The sequence below is a fragment of the Haemaphysalis longicornis genome, unplaced genomic scaffold (assembly GCF_048455015.1).
Source record: "Haemaphysalis longicornis isolate Haplotype H1 unplaced genomic scaffold, Haemaphysalis longicornis Haplotype H1 scaffold_12, whole genome shotgun sequence".
Taxonomy (NCBI): domain Eukaryota; kingdom Metazoa; phylum Arthropoda; class Arachnida; order Ixodida; family Ixodidae; genus Haemaphysalis; species Haemaphysalis longicornis.
The window spans coordinates 108,304,155-108,326,793 of record NW_027526225.1 but is presented as its reverse complement, the minus strand read 5'-3'; the positions used below and the strand labels follow the sequence as shown (position 1 = coordinate 108,326,793).

The 22,639-nt window shown below is 50.2% G+C and overlaps 1 protein-coding gene across 4 annotated transcripts in view; it reads right to left on the bottom strand.

The window, feature by feature from the left end:
- LOC144163208 (tRNA (guanine-N(7)-)-methyltransferase) overlaps positions 1-22,639 on the bottom strand; it is a 103,758-nt gene that overhangs the window by 1,719 nt on the left and 79,400 nt on the right. For all 4 annotated transcript variants that reach the window (XM_077694065.1, XM_077694063.1, XM_077694066.1 and 1 more), the window contains one exon: positions 17,668-17,769. In XM_077694065.1, the coding sequence (XP_077550191.1) occupies positions 17,668-17,769 (102 nt within the window). The remainder of the gene's footprint in view (positions 1-17,667; positions 17,770-22,639) is intronic.

The following is a 22,639-nucleotide window of genomic DNA, read 5'->3' as shown; positions in this document are numbered from 1 at the left end:
CTACTCCAGTAACGCACGCTGAATTCGGTGACGCCGAAGTGCCTGCCTGCGGCACGGTTGCCGTGTTCGATCGCGTACTCTTTCGCTTTCAATTTGAAAGCGGCAGTGTAGCTGGCGTTCCTCCCTATGGCGAAGCGGCACCAAGGACAAAACAAAGAGATCAAAAAGTTCTCAAAATGGCAGCGAGCTATCCACCACTGACGCGAGTGACTCACTGACTGCTGCCGCTCAACGACGGGACCACGACGGCGACACGACGCCACGACAGCGGGCTGCGCGAACACCGTCTATAAGTTGCGCGCACGCGAAACATGCGCGAAACCGGCTCAAGGACAGTGTGAATACCGTGTTAGGGCGACTGTTAGGGAGTAGCCATGCAGGTTGTTAGGGCGCCTGGATGGCCTTGGATACACAGTGCTCTCCGCCGAACGGAGAGGCGGCGGGGGAGGGCGCGCGTTGGAGAGCACGTGCACCATGCGGGTTTCGCGAGCAGGCAACTTTCGCCGCTGCAAAGTTGGGGGTGCGAGGATTATGCGAGGAACCAAAATATCCAAGTTTTGGTGGCTCACATTAGGGGTGCGAGGATTACGCGAGTGCGAGGATTATGCGAGTAAATACGGTACTTTAACCTGCTGAACGTTCCGGAATTTGCAGTTTTCACATTGAAGGGACCGTAAAGACAGCATACATGCTTGTTTTATTTGAGAAAACTAGCCACTGATAACCCGGTCAACTCTACGCTGGCTCTGATACGAAGAAAAGAGGAAGGATAGTGGCAAACTTTCCAGCTTCCACCTGGCGAGGCCATCAGTGAGGTGCTAAAAATACAGTAATGGCTGTGTTAGATCCACGCTAGCATTCAAGCAGTGCGATCCAACGAAACCAAATGCGTTACTACAATTGCACAATCATGTTTGTTGACGATCGCCAAACAAACAAACTAGCCCTGTAATGTCGTAACACAATTTAGTAGCATAATGTTGCGAGAAAGGAGACGGCGAGTTCCCAACTGCTAATCTTACTCATCTGTTGTTTGCATTGGAACTGTTATGACTCTTGCCCTGACGTGGCAAACCAAACTTGCTTTGTCGCTGTGGCCCGTTACGGACGAAATACAAGCTTCGATCATTAAAAAAACTACTTAGTCCCGGTAACAATGACACCAATATTATCCCAAACTTCAAAAAAATAACTGATATCATTAAATCCCCGAGAGGGCATGGGGCAAAGCCTTAAAGGAGTACTGACACAAAAATTTTATGATCCATTTTTCTTGCTTTTATCAATGCTTGATGGTCTGGCGAACCAGACACAGCACTTTAAATACTTCAGCATGTGATAATTAATTACACTGAACGGCCTGAAAATCGTTCGATTCAATTTCCCGCGCTTTCAGCCCGAAAGGCGCAAGTGACAATCCCAGCATGACCTCACCACTTTGTGCAGACGTCAAAACACTGCGGAGGCCGGTGGGGCGTTGTTCCGACTGCGCTGCTGCCAAAGCTGAACGGCTGAGCTGCCTGAAGGTGCTACGCCTACCATTGCTCCGCAAATTCGATTACCGCTTGCAATAAAAATCCTGATGGCGACTTATATTGCGATTCCGGACTATATTATCGCTTCCTTTCCAGTGTGTGGAACTGTATTTTTGCCAACAGTGCCTTTCTTGGCAGCGGTTATGCCTGTAGCTCTGGCTATGTGCACCCGTTTGTGAATGCGCCAGTGCCCAATCGCCGCTCGCGGGGCCGCGCGTGTGAAGTGACATTCCCAGTTTTTGACGAGCATTGTCCACATCACTTCTTTTGGCTACCATGGGATGATGTCACGCTGATGTTCATTTATTGAGTGCCGCTCCGCGTGCAGTTCCGGCGTCACGATAAACGAGATCCAATTAAAGTATGTTCTTCGCGTCTCAGGCCGCTCATATTTCAGCCAGGGTATTCTGTTGAGCAAAGGAAGTGAACTGTGCAATAATATTAACGCCGAAAATTGGTGTCAGTACTCCTGTAACATTGAGACAACAAGATCAGTTTTCTTTATGGCGGTATCTTCCAGACAAATCCATTGTTTCTTTATTGTCGCGGCCTCTTGAAGTGGTACTTCGGCTGGCTACATGTTGCTCGCAACAATTGCTCCTGCTGGAGAATGTACTCGTAAAAGTTGTCGCACTTCACATGGAAGTTCAGCTTTAGTTGCAGCTCTGCCTGGACAAGTCCATGCTAACTTTGTGTTCCGGAGCGTGACGTGCCTTGTTGAGCGTGCTTGGATCGCAAAGATTTCTAACTGGACGGTCCGGAACAAATCCGGGACATATAGCTGTCCCGACAGGGACGGCGCAGGACTCAAGACGTTTTATGAAAAGTCAGGACAGCCTTGCAAAATCCGGGACGGTTGGCAACACTACATGTGTCACGCTTCTGGCCAGTTTGGGATTGAAATGAAAGAAAATGAGGATGTCAGTAGCACCTCCCTAGCGCTCGGTTCATGGGTTAATGAACTAAAAGCAGTAGCTATGAGATGTTCGGAAAAATGGTGTCCTGTGTTGTTCTCTGCTCTCAACATTACGGTGCTGTAAAATCCGAAAGAAGACTCGGCATCTTGCATGTGCTAACAGACAACCTCCACCATCAGCGAAGCACTCTTCATGGAGTCATTACGAGGCCGCAGAAAGCTGAAACTGAGCTATATCAAACAGCATGATCTGCAAGAGGCCATCAACCAGCTCGCAAGTACGCAAGCCTCCCGTTATTGAAGAGCTTGATGACAAAATTGAAGAGATACTCTAAGGCGAAAAAGTTGGGCAGGATTTTACCAACAGATTGGGGTACCAGGAAAGCATATGCAGCACCCTTAGTCAGCTGCGTTTGGCCTTGAACAATCTGCAGGCTCCCCGCGTGAGAGTTCTCGATGGCGGCGTTCCAGGCGAACCACTATCTGCTCTACAAGAGAGCATCGTGTTCGAAGGCATTCGCCCAGCAGCCCATCCAAACTGACCCTCGAACATTGGCTTGTGTGCATTGACATCGCGAGTTGTGATTGACTGATTGATTGTAGGGATTAACGCGTTGATGCAATGCAGGCGATGAGGCACGCCGTAGTGGAGGGCTCCGGATTAATTTTGACCACCTGGGGATCTTTAACGTGCATTGAAATCTTGTACACATGGGCACTTTTGCTTTTCGCCTCCATCAAAAAAGCTGCCGCCACGGCCGGGAATCGAACCCGCGTCCTCGTGCTCAGGACATCACGAGTTGCCCTGCCGATGCTTCAGGTTTCCACTTTTTGTGGCGCCATACGAATTGCAGGGCTTTTTTAAATATTTTGAGCTTACAATTCATGATCATCTGGACCTTCCCGGACATCGAGAAATTTCAGACTTTAACATCCTTCCTGACTGGGGAGGCAAAACGCGCTGTTGAGTGGATTCGCCTCAGCGAAAGCAATTAACCATCAGGCAGTGAAGAGACCGGCCGGTTTGGAGCTGCTCATAGACGACCGCATCGACAGTCTACTTGCCATTGGTTGAATCGTCGTCGCTAGTGTTGCACCTCTGAGACTTGTATGAGCAGGTTCAATTCAGGACCGACTGCCTCCAAAGCCAGGCATTCAGGCTTTGGACTATGCGGTAGTTCTGCATCACGTCCTCATGCACTCGCTCCCAGAAGACCTGACAGCGCATGAAGGAGACTGCGAATGACGACATCACCCAGCCAACGATACAAGAAGAGCAGGTCAAGGCCATCATGGCATTCTTGAGGGTTCAGGTGGAGAGCAGGGGGAGGACAGCGGAGCCTTTCAATGGAATTCCACCTCGAAGGCATCATCACCCGACAATTTCCAAGAAACTCCTCTCCTCAGTTACTGTGCACCTTGGCCTTATCGGTGGCGTTTGCACCGAGTTCCATGGCTTCGGGACAACTGAAGTGCCGCGGGTGCGGCGGTAACGGGCACGAAAAGCACGATTTCAGTGCAGTCTTTTCAGCACAGGAAAAGCGACGGTGCCTTTCACGCAACCACTGCTGTTTTAAGTGCACTAAAAAAAGGGCACATGGCTTGCAACTGCTGTACTAGTGGTTGGCTTAAGAGTAACACCTGTTCGAGACGTCATATTACAGTCCTTTGCGACATATGAGAGTGATTGGTGATCATCTGCCCGACCACATCTCACTTTGACAGAGATGCCTGTTATGTTCGAGCACCCTTCTTAATTGGCAAAGATCGCCAGCTGCTCGTTTTACGGTCGTTCGTTTTTCTTTTCCCGCCTTTTTGGGACGAGGAGATGAATGGGCAGAGCGGAACGCGACGATGGGGAAGCGTTTTCTTCGTGCAGTCGGGGGGGCGCATGAGGCAGGTTCCGAGAAGTGGCGCGCCTGGCGCTCCCGCTCATTGTTGTAAGGATGCCGGGGACGCTCGAAGTCGGCCCGGCGCCGTGACCGCAGCCTTGAATGGGTACTGCGCCGCCTCGCAGAGCAGCGCTGCAGAGGGTGCAGCCGGAGCGCGCTAGCGACGAGGGTCCAACCGCACGGTGAAACGAAGTGTCAAAGTAATGGCCGGGAGCGAGGGGGTCAAGATTTATAAGTGTGTGTGTCGCTACTGTCTCCGGCGGACGGGCAACTAACTCTGCTGCCTTTGGTTTCAGGAATCGTTAAGAGCCGAAAAGTCAGAATGCCAGACGCGCACTCTGTTCGGCACGTGGCGGCAGTAAATTACGGGTTCTTAAGACCCGGGGACGGCACTGCCGCCTTTGTCATTTGCTTCCCTGCTCCGGTACGCATTTCGTCAAACGTCCATGTCCAGCCACCCCATCGAGGGCTAGGCTGTAGAACACGGGTTCGCACTCATGGCGCAGCGGGGTTTCCGTGAACCGTCATCTTCGCGGAAGTCGAGTGTCAGACGCGGTAGATTCCGTGCTCAGTCACAGAAAAGCGAAATTTATGACCTTAAAGGCTTCGGCGTGGTAAGAGACACGCGTTCTTCGAAACGGTTTGTTTACCGCTCGACCGGGTTTGTGCCATTCTATAGTGCTCCATTTTGGTTTGTTTGTTGCTTGAACCCGGGTGGAGAGAGAGCGTTGGGTCACGTGAGTGGGAATGAATGTATCCGTGATTGGGTGTAATTGTGGCCAATGAGTGCTGATTTTGAACCATTGTGGGAGGGATTTTCACTCTTTCTTAAACGCCCACTTTAGAGGCGGGGTTTTTGTGATCAAAAACCGAGTGTTGTGCATTGTTTAGGGTCGGGGAGAGATCAGGAGATCTGAGGGATCAGGTCGATCGAGAGGCGAGGCGAGTCTCGCATGTTGCGGGCTCGGCTCAATGTTGAGTGGCTAATACATGCCCTGTACATAGTTGTACTTGTAAATAAACTGTAAATATTCCTTGAAAAGTCAGTCGTCTGCTACGTGCCCTCGACCAACGAGCCATCTATCGTCGACTACGACATCATCGACGAGCGATCGATCCACATCAACGTCCATCGCCACATCGTCGTCATTGTCAACTGGTGCCGTGACCAGGATCGGTCGAGATGGCTTTTGGCGGACGACGGGGCGGCTACTTCAAGGAGGGGGCGACATCCCAGTGAGAGGCCCCAGGGAGCGAAGTCTCCACGGCTGCGGCAGAACCCGGGGTTCAGCGAAGGAGAGTCCGAGAGTTCGAGCAGAGCTCGGGACGGGAGAGTTGCAACGGGAGCGGAGTCTCCGCGGCTGCGGCAGCAACCGGCGTCATCGAACGAGACGTTCGAGCGTTCGAGCTGAGACTCAACGGAGCGACAGATTGGTGCGAGGCTACGGGAGCGGCGCTACGACCGGCGTCGAGAAGCGAGCGGCACCACCCGGCGTCATCGAACGAGACGTTCGAGCGTTCGAGCTGAGACTCAACGGAGCGACAGATTGGTGCGAGGCTTCGGGAGCGACGCTACGACCGGCGTCGAGAAGCGAGCGGCAGCACCCGGCGTCATCGAACGAGACGTTCGAGCGTTCGAGCTGAGACTCAACGGAGCGACAGATTGGTGCGAGGCTACGGGAGCGGCGCTACGACCGGCGTCGAGAAGCGAGCGGCACCACCCGGCGTCATCGAACGAGACGTTCGAGCGTTCGAGCTGAGACTCAACGGAGCGACAGATTGGTGCGAGGCTACGGGAGCGACGCTACGACTGGCCGTCGAGAGGCGAGCGGCAGCACCGGCAACGCCAGGAGGGACACGGAAGGAACACAGGTGGGCCCTGATTTGTTTCCTCCGGTTTCATGATGGCGCCCACCACACGATCCCAGGAGCAACAGGGGGAAGCCGTAGAGGTTGACGAATCAAATTCTTCTAATCGGACAGATTTGAGCGATCCGTCAATGGTGACAAGGCAACAGGCAGTAGCGAGCGGCGGTACCAGCGACGCCGACAAAATGATCGAGGCACTGAAGCTGCAGATTGAACTTGAAAGATTAAGGCAGCAGAACGGTAGCATGGACAGCGGCAATAGGCCAAATTTGAAAGGATGGGCAGATTCACTACGAGCAGTCCTTGCGCCGATGCCGGAATCCGATGAGCTCGTGCCCGCATGGTTCCGCAGCGCTGAGAACATGATCCGTACTTGGGATATTCCTAATGAGGCTGCAGGATCAATCATTGTCCCGTTCCTAAATGAAAGGAGCCGGGCGCTCATTGCAAACAAGTCGGATGGTCGAAGGCTTTTGTTTGAGGAAGTCCGCGATGTCATTTTAGAGGAACTAAAAATGACTCCCGAAGAATACAAACGCAGGCTCTACGGTTGCAAAAAGGGCAATGAGACGTGGGGCCAGTTTGTTACTAAGCTTGAAGGGCTGTTAGATTACTACTTGCGAAGCCGCAACGTTCGTTCTCTCGAAGAGCTGCGATCTCTGCTCGTAGCAGATCGGGTCAAACAGCTGATGAATGACGAACTACGTTCGTTCATTCTTCAGCATGAAACGAAGGATTGGTTGAAACCAAAGGAGGTTGCATCGCTTGCGGAGAAATTTGAAGACAGCAGGCCGAAGCATCGCGTGGTAAACCAGCGGAGCGGTGACTCGAACGGGGCACGCGAGGGAAGTCAGCGGGAGTTCGCAGACAAAAACAAGAGAGGCGAGTTGAGAAACCCTCCGAAGTGTTTCAGCTGTGGCCGAATTGGTCACATGCAGTGGAGCTGCCCGCAGGAGAGGAGAGGAGAACCGCCTCCGGAGCGACCGAATAAACCGCCTTCTTCGAAACTAACCGCGAGGGCACACTGTGACCCGGGGGGCGTGTTGGAGTGTGGAGTGAGCAAGGGGGTGCAGGTATCTAAGCTGACATGGATCGAGCTGACCTCTGGGAAGACCCCGTTTAGAGCCCTTTTGGACTCTGGGGCAGAGATAACAGTTGTGAGAAGGGACCTCATTCCAGACGCCGTAAGTGAGAAGGGGTCGGGGAAACTAACGATGCGTGGGGCATTTGGGCATGCGGTAGAGGCAGACCTCATGTACGTTCCTTTGAGCTTGAGTACCGGCGAGGGTAGCGTGAACCCGCAGTTGGTAACGCTTTGCGCGGTGACTAACGAGTTGGCAGAAGGGGTGGACGCGATCCTTACACCCGACCTTTACGATGAGCTCAGGCAGGCCAAGAAAGAAGCCGATGATCTAGCCGCTAGGATTGTCCAGGCTGAGAAAGACATGGCACAGCGGGAAAGTGTGGGGCACGTGAAAATCACCCTAGAGCCCGAGGAACGCGAGCGCAATGAAGAAAGCGGAGAAATAGCGCAGGTTGCCGCAGTCGACACACTGCCACGGGAGAATGAGTCTGAGGTGAGGAGAGCATTTGTGATAGAGCAAAGGGACGACAGTTCACTGTCACAAACGTGGGAGCAGGCGCGAACGGGAACACATGGGATGGTGATAGAAGATGGCCTTCTCTTTCACCTGGAGGCGATCGATGGTAGGCGGTGTAAGCAGCTTGTTCTGCCGGAGTCGCGCCGCAAGGAGGTACTTGTACTAGCGCATGACAGGCCATGTGGCGGGCATTTCTCGCAAAAGAAAACAAAACAGCGGATCCGGAGCGCGTTTTTCTGGCCGAACCTGGCGGGAGACGTTAAGAAATATTGTCAGTCTTGCCATTCATGCCAGATGTTCTCTAACCGGAGGATAACAGATCGAGTTCCGATAACCCCTTTGACAAGACCGCAAGAACCGTTCGAAGTGGTCTATCTGGATTGTATCGGTCCAATCGAACCGACTTCAGCGCGTGGGCACAGGTATGCTCTGTGCCTCATAGACCTGTGCACCAGGTGGCCCGAGGTTATTCCGCTCCGCTCTTTGACAGCCCAGGCGACGTGCCAGGCGCTCCTTGAAGTGTTTTCGCGGTTTGGTACCCCACAGCTGATCTGCTGCGATCAAGGTACAAATTTCACCGCTACACTGACAAGGGAGCTCGCTGAACGTTTGGGAGTCAGGATGCGATTTTCGACACCGGAACATCCACAAAGCAATGGCATAGTGGAAAGGTGGAACGGCACCTTTAAGACCATGCTAAGGCATGTAATGCTTGAAAGGGGGCGCGAATGGGATCGCCTAATTCCATGCATGCTGTGGGCGTATAGAGAGGTGCCACATGAGATCACCGGTACTTCGCCGTTTGAGATGATGTACGGCCGGGTGCCGCAAGGCCCCCTGAGTATATTACAACGAACATGGTCAGGGGAGTGGTCGCCGCCTGTCGGGCTCAACAAAGTAGCTACGGAGTATCTAGTGGGGCTCCGGCAGCAGATGTCAGAGGCGTCGCGAGCGGTGGACGAGCGAATAGAAGGTGTACAGCGGGCATACGCCGAGAAATATAACCTGAGGGCACGCTCAAAGGAGTTCAGCGAGGAGGAGCAGGTTTTGGTCCTGGATGCCAATCCGCAGAATAAGATGCACCCCAAATGGATCGGGCCGGTCAAAATTAAAGAACGTAAGCGCCCTGACAGCTACGTGGTGCAGTTTGAAGACGGAACGGAGCGCTGGGTGCACGCAAATCGGTTGCGAAAGTATTACGTCCGTACAAACAACGTAGGCGTAATATTCGAGGAAGACGCGGAATTTGGAGAGGTAGAAAGTACCCCGTGCTCTGGAAAAGGCACAAGTAAGATACTTGAGGTGTTGCGTGAGGCAAACCATTTGACGAGCGAGCAAGCCGAGGAGCTTGGCCGAGTCATCATGCGATATGAAGAGGCGTTTTCCGAAAAACCAGGCAGGTGCGCGCTAGGTGAACATAAGATCAGAATAGTGCCCGGTGGAGTACCCGGAAAGGCGTACCCATATAGAGTCCCAGTGGCACTTCGACCTGAGGTCGACCGACAGATTGATGAGCTTAGGGAATGGGACCTGGTGTATCCCGTAGCTAGTAGCTGCGCGCACCCGATTGTGTGTGTAGCCAAGAAAGACGGCTCCGTCAGGCTATGCATTGATTATCGTCAGCTGAATGCTGTCTCGGAGGTTGACAACTTTCCGATGGGAAACTTCACGGAGTTGCTGTTCGAGGTAGCCAGGGCTCGGTACGTGACGATTTTGGATATGACACGGGGGTACTGGCAGATACCGGTAGAGGAGAGCTCCCAGAGATACACCGCTTTTGCAACGCCTAAGGGGTTGTTCGCTTGGAAGGTGATGCCATATGGGCTTCGCAATTCGGCCGCCACATTTCAGCGCGTCATGAATGAAACCCTGCAGGAGCATAGAGGGTATGCCTGTGCATACATTGACGATGTGGCAGTGTATTCCGAAACGTGGCAGGAGCACCTCGAGCACGTTGACGCGGTCCTAGCGACTATTGCTGGGGTGGGGTTCACAGTTAATCCTGCTAAATGCAAATTTGCAGAGTCAAAGGTCCGGTACCTCGGTCATGTGGTCGGATCGGGTATTCATTCCCCCGACCCGGAGAGGGTGGAGGCCATTTTGCAACTTAAGGCACCGGTAACCAAAAAGGACCTGCGTGGTGCATTAGGGTTATTTAACTATTACCGCGATTACATCCCCTTCTACTCGGAAATGGTGCTTCCATTGACCGATCTGACTAACCGCCGAGTCCCAAATGCGATACCTTGGAACGACGAGGCAGAGAGTGCATTCAACGCGGTCAAACATGCATTGAGCAGCTTGCCTACGCTAACTGTACCCGAGGTGGGTAAAGAGTTTATTTTAACAACTGATGCGTCTGAGATGGCGGTTGGAGCATGCCTAGCGCAGGAGACCGACGGGGAAGAAAGGCCCATTGCGTTTCTCAGTAAGAAGCTCACTCCCCAGCAGGCAAAGTGGTCAGCCATTGAGAGAGAGGCGTTTGCGGTCGTGTGGGCACTTGGTCGTTTGGATACATGGCTATTCGGCGCTAAGGTGAAAGTAGTGACCGATCATAATCCGTTGACGTACCTGACGCGCTCTACGTCGTCAAGCGCTCGCCTAACCCGCTGGAGTCTGGCCCTGCAGAAGTATGATCTGCAGTTCTCTCACATCAAAGGGTCGTTAAACAAATGTGCTGATGCCCTGTCAAGGTTGGAGAGCTATAATTGAGAGCCGCGTGATGGCGAAGCTCAGGGGAGATCTGTCCGAATAAAGCGGGAAATCTTAAACCTAGGGTGGGGCCTTCAATGCCCGTTGGCAGTAAAAGTGTGGTGACCGCCTTCATGGAGCATGGAATGTACAAGTGGGGCCCACCTTCTGAATGTGTGGAGCTGTGGCCACTGGACCGTTTGAACGGTGTGTGTTGTAGTTTGTGAAAACATTCTTGTGCGCGTGCGCGAAGAGACGATGAGAACGTTATCCAGTGTTGTAGGAGCGCCTGTGTTATTGCGGGAGTATGTGCTGTGTGTTGTTGTTTACACCATCCGTAGTATTGGTTGCCTCTACTGTATCAAGGGAGCACGCCACGGTTGTAATGTAGCCTGCGTATTCAGTGGTGTTGTTGCCCTCATTGGGGGTTTATGTTGTAGCACGTGCTATGAGTGATTGTTTTTTTTTCGTTCTTGTGAAATGGGGTTTCTTAACTCTTTCACGACGGCGCCATAGGCAATCGGAAGCCGGCGTCCGATGATTTTAAATCTCCCGCAAAATCTAAAACCCTCGCTCCACAGACAACTATCCCCATCTGGTGTGTTCATTGCCAACTCCTCTTTCAATTTTGGTTTCGTTTGTTTATGTGTCTCGTGTGGTGGCGGCGTAGCAAGAGAAATTTGAACCGAAGGGGGAGGGGAGGAGGAGAAAAAATGGCGTCGGGTTCACGCCGCGCTCCGCACAGTCGGACTGCTGTAGCAAGCACTTCGGTAGCTCCTGCTGTCGATTTTTCTCATTTCAGCAGCAGTGAGGGGTCAAGCAATGATGTGGGATCTTCAGATTTCAGTTAGGACGACGAAGCTCCGGTACAGGTGCCTCGCACTTCAACAAGCGCTGGCAGGTAATTTCGTTGTGACTCCGCGCTGTATTTATAAACAAAACGTGCTTCTTATCTGACGACTGCGGTTTTGATTTTGTGTTTAGGGTCTCGAGAACGTACGGCCGGGATATTTTGCGAAATGCACAGCGCTATATCGCGCTATCACCTTCAAGATAACCTGGCACTCGTGTCAGATTAGCGCTGCAGGGTTCAGGTGCGACTGAACCCTGCTCCGAACTGATAGGAATTTTGTGATAAGAGCACCGAACTGATAAGAATTTTGTGCGAGGACACAAAAGAGTATACCGTAATTACCCGATTCTAACGCGCACCCGATTTTCCTGACAAAAAAATAAAAAACTTGCACCTCCGATTGTAACGCGAACGGAACTGTGTGAGCAAGAAAATAGAATGCGAGAGAAACGGGTGATTTATTTCCCGAAGTAATCTCACTCATCTCACTCCTCGTAGCTCTCCACTGACCACAACATCTCGTCCTCGGTGCCGCCAAGCACATTCGCGATGCCACACTTCTGAACTAACGTTCAACCATGGTCGATGGGATCGTGGCCCACACGTCACACGCCCATCCCGCGAGCTTCTTTCAGAGGCGCACGCTTCAGCCGACCGCTCGTTTTGAACGCGTGAGAGCCGCTGCTGCCATTGCTGTTATCAAGCGCGCAAGTGGAACGATTTGACGATTTGTGTGAACGCCGATCGAAAAGCCTAGGCGCCTATGCTTCCTGCGTCCGAAAAATTGTTGCTAAAAGCTTTGGTGCCGTCTTGACATGGCAATGGCGATGGGTGGGACGAAATTTCCGCTGTTTCGGTTTCAGTTTCGTATCCGATGCATGCGATTTTTCGACCTATTTTTCCGGAAAAAAAGTGCGCGTTAGAATCGGGTAAGTACGGTACTTGGATGCACGTTTTACAGAGACTCACTCACCCTTGAGTACCCTCGCGGCGTGGCACAGCCGTCAGTTGCGCTAGGTTGACGGGCCCTCAAAAAGCAAAAACTTGGTGTACACTGTTGAGTTATATATTGAATCATAGCCAAGGAACGTAGGAACAATTTGTATATCTTAAAATACCTGAAATAATTTTTAGTCTCAGTAAAAGTGCCGATTTGTGTTTTTCGTATACTTTTCTTGGGGTCTTTTTTCTGATTACTTGACGAATAAACTGTAAGTTATTGTACCTTTAACAAAACTGCTGCTTTGTGTTTGGAAGAGCAATCTATAAGCTACAATTTCATGCATAGCAAGGCTACGTGTGTTCAGTAGCTCAAGAGAAAAAAAATGTTTTGTCGAAGCACTTAAAATCGGCCGTTTTTCTGCCGTAACGAAAGAGTTAAACCGCGGCAAAAGTTTATGTTGTCCGTACAGCAAGTGTACGGACAACATTCTTGGTGGGGAGGTGTTATGTTCGAGCACCCTTCTTAATTGGCAAAGATCGCCAGCTGCTCGTTTTACGGTCGTTCATTTTTCTTTTCCCGCCTTTTTGGGACGAGGAGATGAATGGGCAGAGCGGAACGCGACGATGGGGAAGCGTTTTCTTCGTGTAGTCGGGGGGGCGCATGAGGCAGGTTCCGAGAAGTGGCGCGCCTGGCGCTCCCGCTCATTGTTGTAAGGATGCCGGGGACGCTCGAAGTCGGCCCGGCGCCGTGACCGCAGCCTTGAATGGGTACTGCGCCGCCTCGCAGAGCAGCGCTGCAGAGGGTGCAGCCGGAGCGCGCTAGCGACGAGGGTCCAACCGCACGGTGAAACGAAGTGTCAAAGTAATGGCCGGGAGCGAGGGGGTCAAGATTTATAAGTGCGTGTGTCGCTACTGTCTCCGGCGGACGGGCAACTAACTCTGCTGCCTTTGGTTTCAGGAATCGTTAAGAGCCGAAAAGTCAGAATGCCAGACGCGCACTCTGTTCGGCACGTGGCGGCAGTAAATCACGGGTTCTTAAGACCCGGGGACGGCACTGCCGCCTTTGTCATTTGCTTCCCTGCTCCGGTACGCATTTCGTCAAACGTCCATGTCCAGCCACCCCATAGAGGGCTAGGCTGTAGAACACGGGTTCGCACTCATGGCGCAGCGGGGTTTCCGTGAACCGTCATCTTCGCGGAAGTCGAGTGTCAGACGCGGTAGATTCCGTGCTCAGTCACAGAAAAGCGAAATTTATGACCTTAAAGGCTTCGGCGTGGTAAGAGACACGCGTTCTTCGAAACGGTTTGTTTACCGCTCGACCGGGTTTGTGCCGTTCTATAGTGCTCCATTTTGGTTTGTTTGTTGCTTGAACCCGGGTGGAGAGAGAGCGTTGGGTCACGTGAGTGGGAATGAATGTATCCGTGATTGGGTGTAATTGTGGCCAATGAGTGCTGATTTTGAACCATTGTGGGAGGGATTTTCACTCTTTCTTAAACGCCCACTTTAGAGGCGGGGTTTTTGTGATCAAAAACCGAGTGTTGTGCATTGTTTAGGGTCGGGGAGAGATCAGGAGATCTGAGGGATCAGGTCGATCGAGAGGCGAGGCGAGTCTCGCATGTTGCGGGCTCGGCTCAATGTTGAGTGGCTAATACATGCCCTGTACATAGTTGTACTTGTAAATAAACTGTAAATATTCCTTGAAAAGTCAGTCGTCTGCTACGTGCCCTCGACCAACGAGCCACCTATCGTCGACTACGACATCATCGACGAGCGATCGATCCACATCAACGTCCATCGCCACATCGTCGTCATTGTCAACTATGCCCATCGTGAGGAACTTGTGCAACAAGGTCGAAGCATAACGACTCCTTCCTACAGCACTTGTTCTCCATCGGTGCTGCTCCAAACGACCACAGTGTGGGAATATGGAGAGTGCGGTCAGCTGGTGTTCCTTAACACTAGCAGCGAATTAAACTTTGTGCGTAGCAACCTGTCTCACCCACTGGCCCTGCCTGGTTCCAGAATGGAGGATTGATTGATTGATTGATTGATTGATTGATTGTGGGGTTTAACGCGCCGACGCAACGCAGGCGATGAGGCGCGCCGTAGTGGAGGGCTCCGGATTAATTTTGACCACCTGGGGATCTTTATCGTGCGCCGAAATCTCGTACACACGGGCGTTTTTGCTTTTCGCCTCCATCAGAAAAGCGGCCGCCGCGGCCGGGAATCGAACCCGCGACCTCGTGCTCAGCAGCGCAACGCCTTAGCCACTGAGCCACCGCGGCGGGTCAGAATGGAGGACCTGGCTGCGTTGACATTTGGCCGCTCCAACCGTCTGCGATCATACCAGTGCCGGAAGGCTGCGATCGCCTTACCCAGCCACTTTCAGTGGAGTCGTGGTACCTTGGATGCTCTCAAAGTGCCAGAGGTCCCACAGTAAAAGGTCTGCCTTTGGAAACCAAATTCGTAAAGACGCTTCGCAACCGCAACTTACTGGTTGCCGATGAACCCAAAGAAGGGTACATGCAAACAGCGACTATAAGCGTGTTAACAGAGGCTTACAAGCGGTGAATCAAGTGCTTCAATGACACCGTTTGCGCCGTTGATTCAGTGTTTAGCTGGGTTCTTCAAGACCGTAGTGCTTCAAGACCGTACTTTAGCTGGGTGCTTCAATGACACTGTACTCAAGTACCGATAATCCCCTGGTGAAGAGCAGCAGCACAAATGTGGCCCGAGTTGAAGCACTGGGTGAAAATTGCCAACTAATCAATCCCTCAGAAATGTGGAGGTTGCATGTCATAGGAATAAACTGACCCACTTGAGGAGACTGAAACTGAAGACCACGGTGACAGGTCTGATGATATCGAAGCTGCATTCTTGCCACCGTCTGGCTACGCTCGCAAAATGAAGGTGCCGAGGCGTTCGCTGCGAAGCAAAATGGCAGCGTGACTGAGAAAGAAAAGAGCCCACGTGTTTGCCAACCACGTGTGCAGCCTCACACATTCAAGAAAAATTGGCCGTGCTGGAGAGTGATGTGTACAGGATCCTAATTATGAAACTGTGCCACACCGCAGAGGTGTCCTAGAAGTGTGGCAAGCGATGCGACAGCGCGTACCGCTACAAGGAGCAAGAGTTGCTTTTCAAGCTTTTGGATTAACTGTTGGACTCGCTGCGTGACCACTGTATGGAGGTGGGCGTGCTCGGCGACTGGTTCAAGAACCTGTGAAGCATGCATTATTCGAACGCCGCGCCAGATGGAGCTCAAACAGCCAGCAAGTTGAGTGTGTGGTGCAGCGCTTCTGTCTCAAACACGAACTCTGCGGGATCGCGAGGGTGTTAAATCCCCGAAAAGGCATGCGCCACGCTTCCAGACAGTTTAGGATAGAAATGAAAGAGAAAGACGATGTAGTGCTTTTTTAACGCTGGGTTCGTGGGTCAATGATGACGAAGTAAAAGCAGTAGCTACGAGACGTTTGGAAGGATAGTGCGCTGTGTCAGTTGTTCTTTGCTTTCGACAGATATTTAAAAAAAAAATTCTACAGAAATACAGAGAATTATCTACTAATCCGTAGCATTCTTACGCCGCCTGTCGTGAGTGTGAGTTTTTTTCCAGCCAAATTTTTTGTTTTTTTCTAAATCCTGTCCAACTAATTATCTACAAATACAATATTATAACGATCACAGGTGAAACTTTCGTGAAATCTTCCTTATTGTGGAAATGCAGGGTGTTACACCGATCGGCATTTTCCGCAATTATTCTAAATTTTTCTTATGTTTTAGTTTTCTTTAATTTTGTTTGACCGATTATCTCCATTTACGCTATCATAACGATTACAGGTGAAATTTCACAAAATCTGCATTATTGTGGAAATGCCAATTATTACATTTCGAACTTTCCCAAAATCTGCATTATTGTGGAAATGCAGGGCGTTACACGGTTCGCCATTTTCCGTAATTATTTGACGTTTTTTTTAGTTTTTTTTTTTAGTTTTTTAAAATTCCGTGCGACCAGTTATCTCCACTTACGCCGTTATAGCGATTACAGGTGGAACTGCCGTGATATCTGCATTTTTGTGGAAATGCAGGACGTTGCATGATCCTGGCTGTGGGGGTACTCTGCAAAGCATGCTACCTATTAAAATTGTGTAAAACAGTGGCGACTACCCAGTCAGTTTCCAGTGATTTCTTCACGATGTCACAAATTTTTTTTTGTGTGACTGGCAGCTGCCGACGGCTAACCCACCACCAACACATATTGCAGTGTGGCCTCGAGTTGCGTTTGATTGTATCACTTGAATGCTAATGAGCAGTTAAAACTGATGGCTATGTTTTCAGTACTCGCACACATTACATCACTCCTGCTAATACCACGCCCCTAGAGCGGGAAATTTGAAAGTTTTAATATTTCTTGCATTTTTCATGTTGAAAAAATATATTTTGCGGTTGGAATGGAGCTGAGTGAGTGACCAAAGATTAGTCCTTTCAAATTGAACAACGCTGCATTTTTCTTCACAAATCGTATAAGTAGAGTAATACCCCTGTCACACGGCAGATCTAATGACATTTAGAGCAAATGTCATTCACTCTAAATGTCATCAATTCCGCGCTACACGAGAATACCGAATGACATTTGAGGTGAATGACTTAGCGGCTAACTAAGGTTCGGGAGCTCATTCAGTAGCCAAATGAGTAGCCTCGACAGCAGTGGCATGTCACTCGAGAAGGAAGTTCACTGTCAGTAAACTTTATATTTGCCTCTTCGTGTTGTTCAAATAAAGAAAGACAAACAAGTACTAACAAAAAAGAAAATCTCGTCCCCAGGGTGCGCGCTACCCTAATGCAGATTTTTTGCGGACTTGTCTCGGCTTGTGATGTCTACAGATGCTACCTAAACCGGTGATTTTACTATTGTTATTTTATTATCAAAATAATCCTTTGTTATGTTTTTAAAAAGCATTGTGTGTGAAAACATTCTAGATGCGCTTGAAGTATAATTTTGCTGTTTTGCGAGCTCGGTAATCGTCCCCACTATCATAGTCAAATGACATTTGTTTCGCCGTGTAGACCCGCACGGATTCACTTTGAATGACATTAGATTTGCTGTGTGACAGGGGTATAATCGACTATCTCTACCTCAAACTTTCCCCTCCCCCCACTGCTCTTCCCTTTTCGGAGCCAGCATAACAGCTAATGATATTTGTTTCAACTAAAACCACATGATTCTGCAGGTCAGTGGAGCTTGTAAAGCCATGGTTGATTGACCTTCAACTGAAGAGGCCTCTAGGCTGCTTATGATGCACCTTGCTTAATATTTTGTCTGTCCAAGTCCTCGGGTAACACTGCAGAAAAAAAGAATTCCAGAGCTCACCAGATCCTCTTCTGACACTCTTTCGAACAGAGGGTGTTGAGAGAGATGAGAGACCATCCACTCATGTAGCTCCTTGACGTCCGTTATGGTGTACAGAAGACCCTGGAGAGACGCATAGGGCATTGAATTTCAACTCTGCACATCAAACGTTTCACGCAAAAACAGTACATTTGACATCCACTGCACATGCAATAAAATAGCCACAGAATCTCTCGATTGATTTGATTGACTGATTGTAGCGTTTAATGCACCAACACAACGCAGGCGATGAGGTGCGCCGTAGTGGAGGGCTCCGGATTAATTTCGACCACCTGGGGATCGTTAACGTGCGCCGCAATCTCGTACACACGGGCATTTTTGCTTTTCGCCTCCATCAGAAAAGTGGCCGCCGTGGCCAGGAATCGAACCCACGTCCTCATAGGTCAGTTTTGTAACCGAAGAACACATAATAATTTAATCAATTACGAAGTTTAACGCACTATGGGCTATAAGGCGCGCCATAGTGGTGGGCTCCAGCTTAATTTCGACCACCTCGGGATCTTTCACGTGCATCGAAATGACGAAACAAACGATTTCGCTTTTCGCCTCCATCAGAAAAGCAGTTACCGGGGTTCGGATCGAACTTCCATCCTTGAGCAGAGCAGTACGCCTTAGCCAATGAGCCCCCTTGGCGGGTCGGAGAACATACATAATAGGATGGTTCGTCAAGCGGCTTGTTTGTCGCAAAATAGCCCGTAGTTTGTTATTTTTGTTGGCGCCAGTAGACAGAGAGTAAAGAAAGTTATATTCAGCAAGCAACAAAGGTCGTGGAAAGCAAGCAAGGGAATATAGTGGAATGAAGTGCTGATGTCATACACACGCACACATAAAAACGTTCCAGAAGAAGGCCCGTGAGGAATAGTAGCATGGACTCTAGCCTTACACAAAGATGAAAAAGCATGGTATAACACTTTGCCTGTCAATGAAAGCTGCACAGCAGACAACAAGCAGCACGCGATTCAAGCCTACAATATTTTTTAAAGACGATAGTCTTTCTTGGGTTACTTGAACAGGAAAATTTTGGTCTGTCTGTCTGTCTGTGACTCGATTCAGCCACCCGGCCAAAGTGCAACAAAATCTGTGCAATAGTCCTATATACTCACAGCCAAATTTAAGCACCTAAGTCCGGTGGCAATGTTCATACTTGTCAACACTGTTGAACAAGAACAAGACATTACGTAAATATAAGACAGAAAATTAATACATAAGTGATATTTACAGTGTTCCTTTAAAAAAAATTTCATGGACGCTTGGTTTTTGCTAAACGAAATACTACATCCACTGCAGAAAAAAATTCACCGTCGCCTGCTGTCACCCGCGCCACTATGGCTTCTGGCGGCATTTTAATTAAAGGGGTCCTGAAATGCCTTCCGCCGATGCATGGATGTACATGTAACCAAATAAAGCAATGTATTGGCAATCTCCTCCTGCAAGAATTTTGTTAAAGCGATGAGTATTAGCTGAGAAATCGTAAATCGAAAACCGCGCATTATCGTCGCGCCGTATTTCCTCCTCCTTTCAACTGTTTCTTCTCTGTTGGCCTCCCCTCCCATGATGCTTCGCTCCTCAGCGGTGACGTACTTCCGCTATTGCGCTCCCACAGACTGCCGTCTGCTACGGGCCAGCTCTTTCGGCTTTTTCATCTTTGTTGACACCATGGCCACTCCTCTAAAGGCTGGAAAAGCGAACGAAAGACCTGGCCGCATGTGTGCGGCCTGGCCTTGCCCTTTCGCGGTGTACGTAGCTGCAGTTGGTATCGGCGGCGAACTCGCAGCAGCGCAGGGAGAATCGTGCGCTCGTTCCCTTTGGTGCATCGCGCACTGTTTATCCAAAAAGCGCGGTCTCAGATGTGGGCCCGCTGGTGCCGGGTCTTATTTTGCGGCGGTTGTAATTCCTACCACCGGCGGCATGTGAAAAAAAGACATTTTAAACCGACACAGAACCCGTGCACAAAACGCGCCGGATCGGATTGCTTTATCAGTGGCGATGAACGGGAAGGCGCAGAGCAAACCAACGCCGCACTCGAGCAGCGAGCATCCGTGTTCTGATAGTCGTAAAATGTTCAGGCACTCCGGCACTCCGCTAGCAGATCAGCCGCCGAGTCATTTCGGAAAACATTTAACAGATGGCGCCATATGCATTAGCATGTCGCAACGCAAAACTGATGAGACGTTCTACTAAAACTCCCCTCGCGATGTTTACGTAGCGGGACGCAAAAATTTAGCGTTTAGCGTATGCAAAGGCACAAACGCTGTACTAAAACTCTCTATTAGCAGCAAAATAGCGTGCGTACGTGAGGCTGCTTGCGTTTACAAAGCTGCACGCCGAGCGCTTACGTTTCAAACCTAGTGACATCGTTTAAATACACTCGCAAGCACAGTGTAACGTAGTCACATATCAACCGTATGCTCAGGCGACAAGCAAGAGCTTATTTTATGTGGGACGGAGATTGCGCATAAAGGCCCGTTCGCACTTGCGACGAAAGTGAGCGAAAGCGATGGGAATTTCGTCGCTTTGTCGCGCGACGATCGTGTTTGTCGAACTGTCGGGAGAAATTTTCTTCGCGCGACAGAATTCCCGTCGCTTTCGCTCGCTTTCGTCGCAAGCGGGATTGGAAAGTTCTGCCCCTGCCGTCTGCTACGCAGCGCGGTGGCAACCGCGCGATCTGCTCGGGCCGGACGAACGCGCACACTCCCGCACGGCAGCGCCCCAAGCGGCAGCCGGCCGCGTACATCGCTCCCGGCGCCCGCCTAGGGCCCGCCCTCGGCACACTAGCAACACTAGCCAGTATATTTCAGGCACAATAATGAAGGAAAGATCTTTTGCTTCCGATGAACCAAGTTCTTTGCCCCTGTGTTTTTAAATACGTGAAGTGGTTAGCACGTCGCCCTCACGCAGCTCTGTATCGTCGTAGCATCGCTGACTGTCCGAACGAAGCTTGCAGCTAAGCCAATGCCGCCACCGAAGCTGTGTGTGTGTGTGCATCGCCTCCTATGTGTAGCGTTCGTTTCGCGATGAAATGCGACGTTGTACTTCTGCGGGTGGATAGTGCTTCCCATGGTCTGGATTATCTTTCTCGAACGACGAACGACTCAACCTCGCATGGGGTATGTGTAGTGTGCCTGGCTAAAAGCCTTCTCGCTTGGTTGCCAGAGTTCAGTGACTTGCTGTTCGTCCCCGCAAACAAGGCGCGAGGTGAGTGCCGAATTTACGACGGGCAGGAGGAAGCAACCGATCGTCTGTCAATCGCGGTTCAGACTTGCAACGCATGTTGTGACGCTGTGTTCGTTCGAAACGCGTCTCTGGTTTGTTTTGAAGTTGAATAAAATGTATCCGTCAAACCCGGGCATTCGGCTCAGGGCGTTCTCTGCGATTGCATGAAAGAAGTGCCACGGGACTTCAACGCTTTCTTTAGGGAAGGTACTCAGGTAAGAGAATATCCATGTCGTGTTATGGCCGTGTTGCATTCAATACGAACGGTTAAGCGTTTGTTTACACTTATTTCGTTTGTCGTAAAATGTCCAAGCACTCCACTCCGCTGGCAGATCAGCCGGCGAGCCGACGCTGAGCAGACGACTCATCTTTTCGCCGGAAGTGCGTGAAAAAGCCGCCCAGTAGCAGGATGTCTAGCTCATGACGAACATATGGGAATCGATGATGTAGACATGTGAAGATGGCAGCGTCCAAAAACACGAAGGAAAGGGTGAGAAAAAAGCGACAAACTTTGCAACAAAAGTGTGAGCTTTCCGCTGCGCGTAAAAGAGTAATACTTGGCACAGCTGACGTTGACGACCCAATCTAACGATTGCGCTAGTTCATTTAGTGTGCTCAAAATGCCTTTCAGGGCCCCTTAAAGAAAACAAGCAGCAATAGCAACGAAAGGTTCCACTAGCTAGGTTCCACGTTCTGCTTGGGACACACGTGGAGAAGGGCAACGTGGTTTTATAAACGTTGAAGTAGGGTGCCTCGATTCACGCGCGTCTCTGCTGTACGACCGTGCTGGCATCAAGGCACCCGGCCTAGAGCAGTGGAACACAGTAAATATAAATTGACGAGCAAGCTTCTAATGTGTTGTGTTGGGAGGAGCGCGACGGAAGAGAAACAGCATGAGAGGTGAGCGGGAAAGCGAAGGGAGGCACTTACTCGGCAAACGTCGACAAAGACTATCGTCTTTTGTCGACATTTGCAACAAAAGCAGCAGATTGGCACTTTTGGCTCGGTAATAACGAACTGATAAACAACTGTTTCCAGTCAAAGTGGTTAGGCATGGTCACATGAGTTGAACCTAAAGTCATCTCAGTCAAGGTGAAATCAACGAGTTTTGACTTTGATTTAGCGAGAGAGATGTCAGCATGGTATTAAAGGAGCCATGAAGACAAAATACAAGTTGGGTTTATTAAAAAGACGGCTTAGTCCCGATAACAATGATACCAATATCATTGCAATCTTCGAACAAATAACGGAGATATTAAAGAAAACGTGTGAAGCAGTTGCGACCCCCTAGCCAATTTCCCGCAACTTTTCTATGACGTCACGGAACCTTGTTTGTGTGATTGGCGGCCGCCTAACTGACCTGTCGCGACGACACATGAGTGGACGTCTGTAATGGGGCCTCTAGTTCCATTTGACCGCATCACTTGAATGCTAACGTGCAGTTAACGCACTGAAAATTATGTTTTATTGTTGGCCCGTATGACGTCATTCTTGCTCATAACACGTCACTGTGGCGCAAAATTTGAAAGTTTTTAAATACTTCTTGCTTTTTTTCAATAAAAAAACATCTTTTGTGGCTGTAATGGAGCTGAGTGAGATACTGAATCCTAGTTCTTTCAAATTAAACGAAGTTGTATTTTCTCTTCATGGCTCCTTTAAAGAAAGCCAGTTTTGTTGTATGACCTTGCTCTCGATATTGATTTAAATAACCACCAAGAGA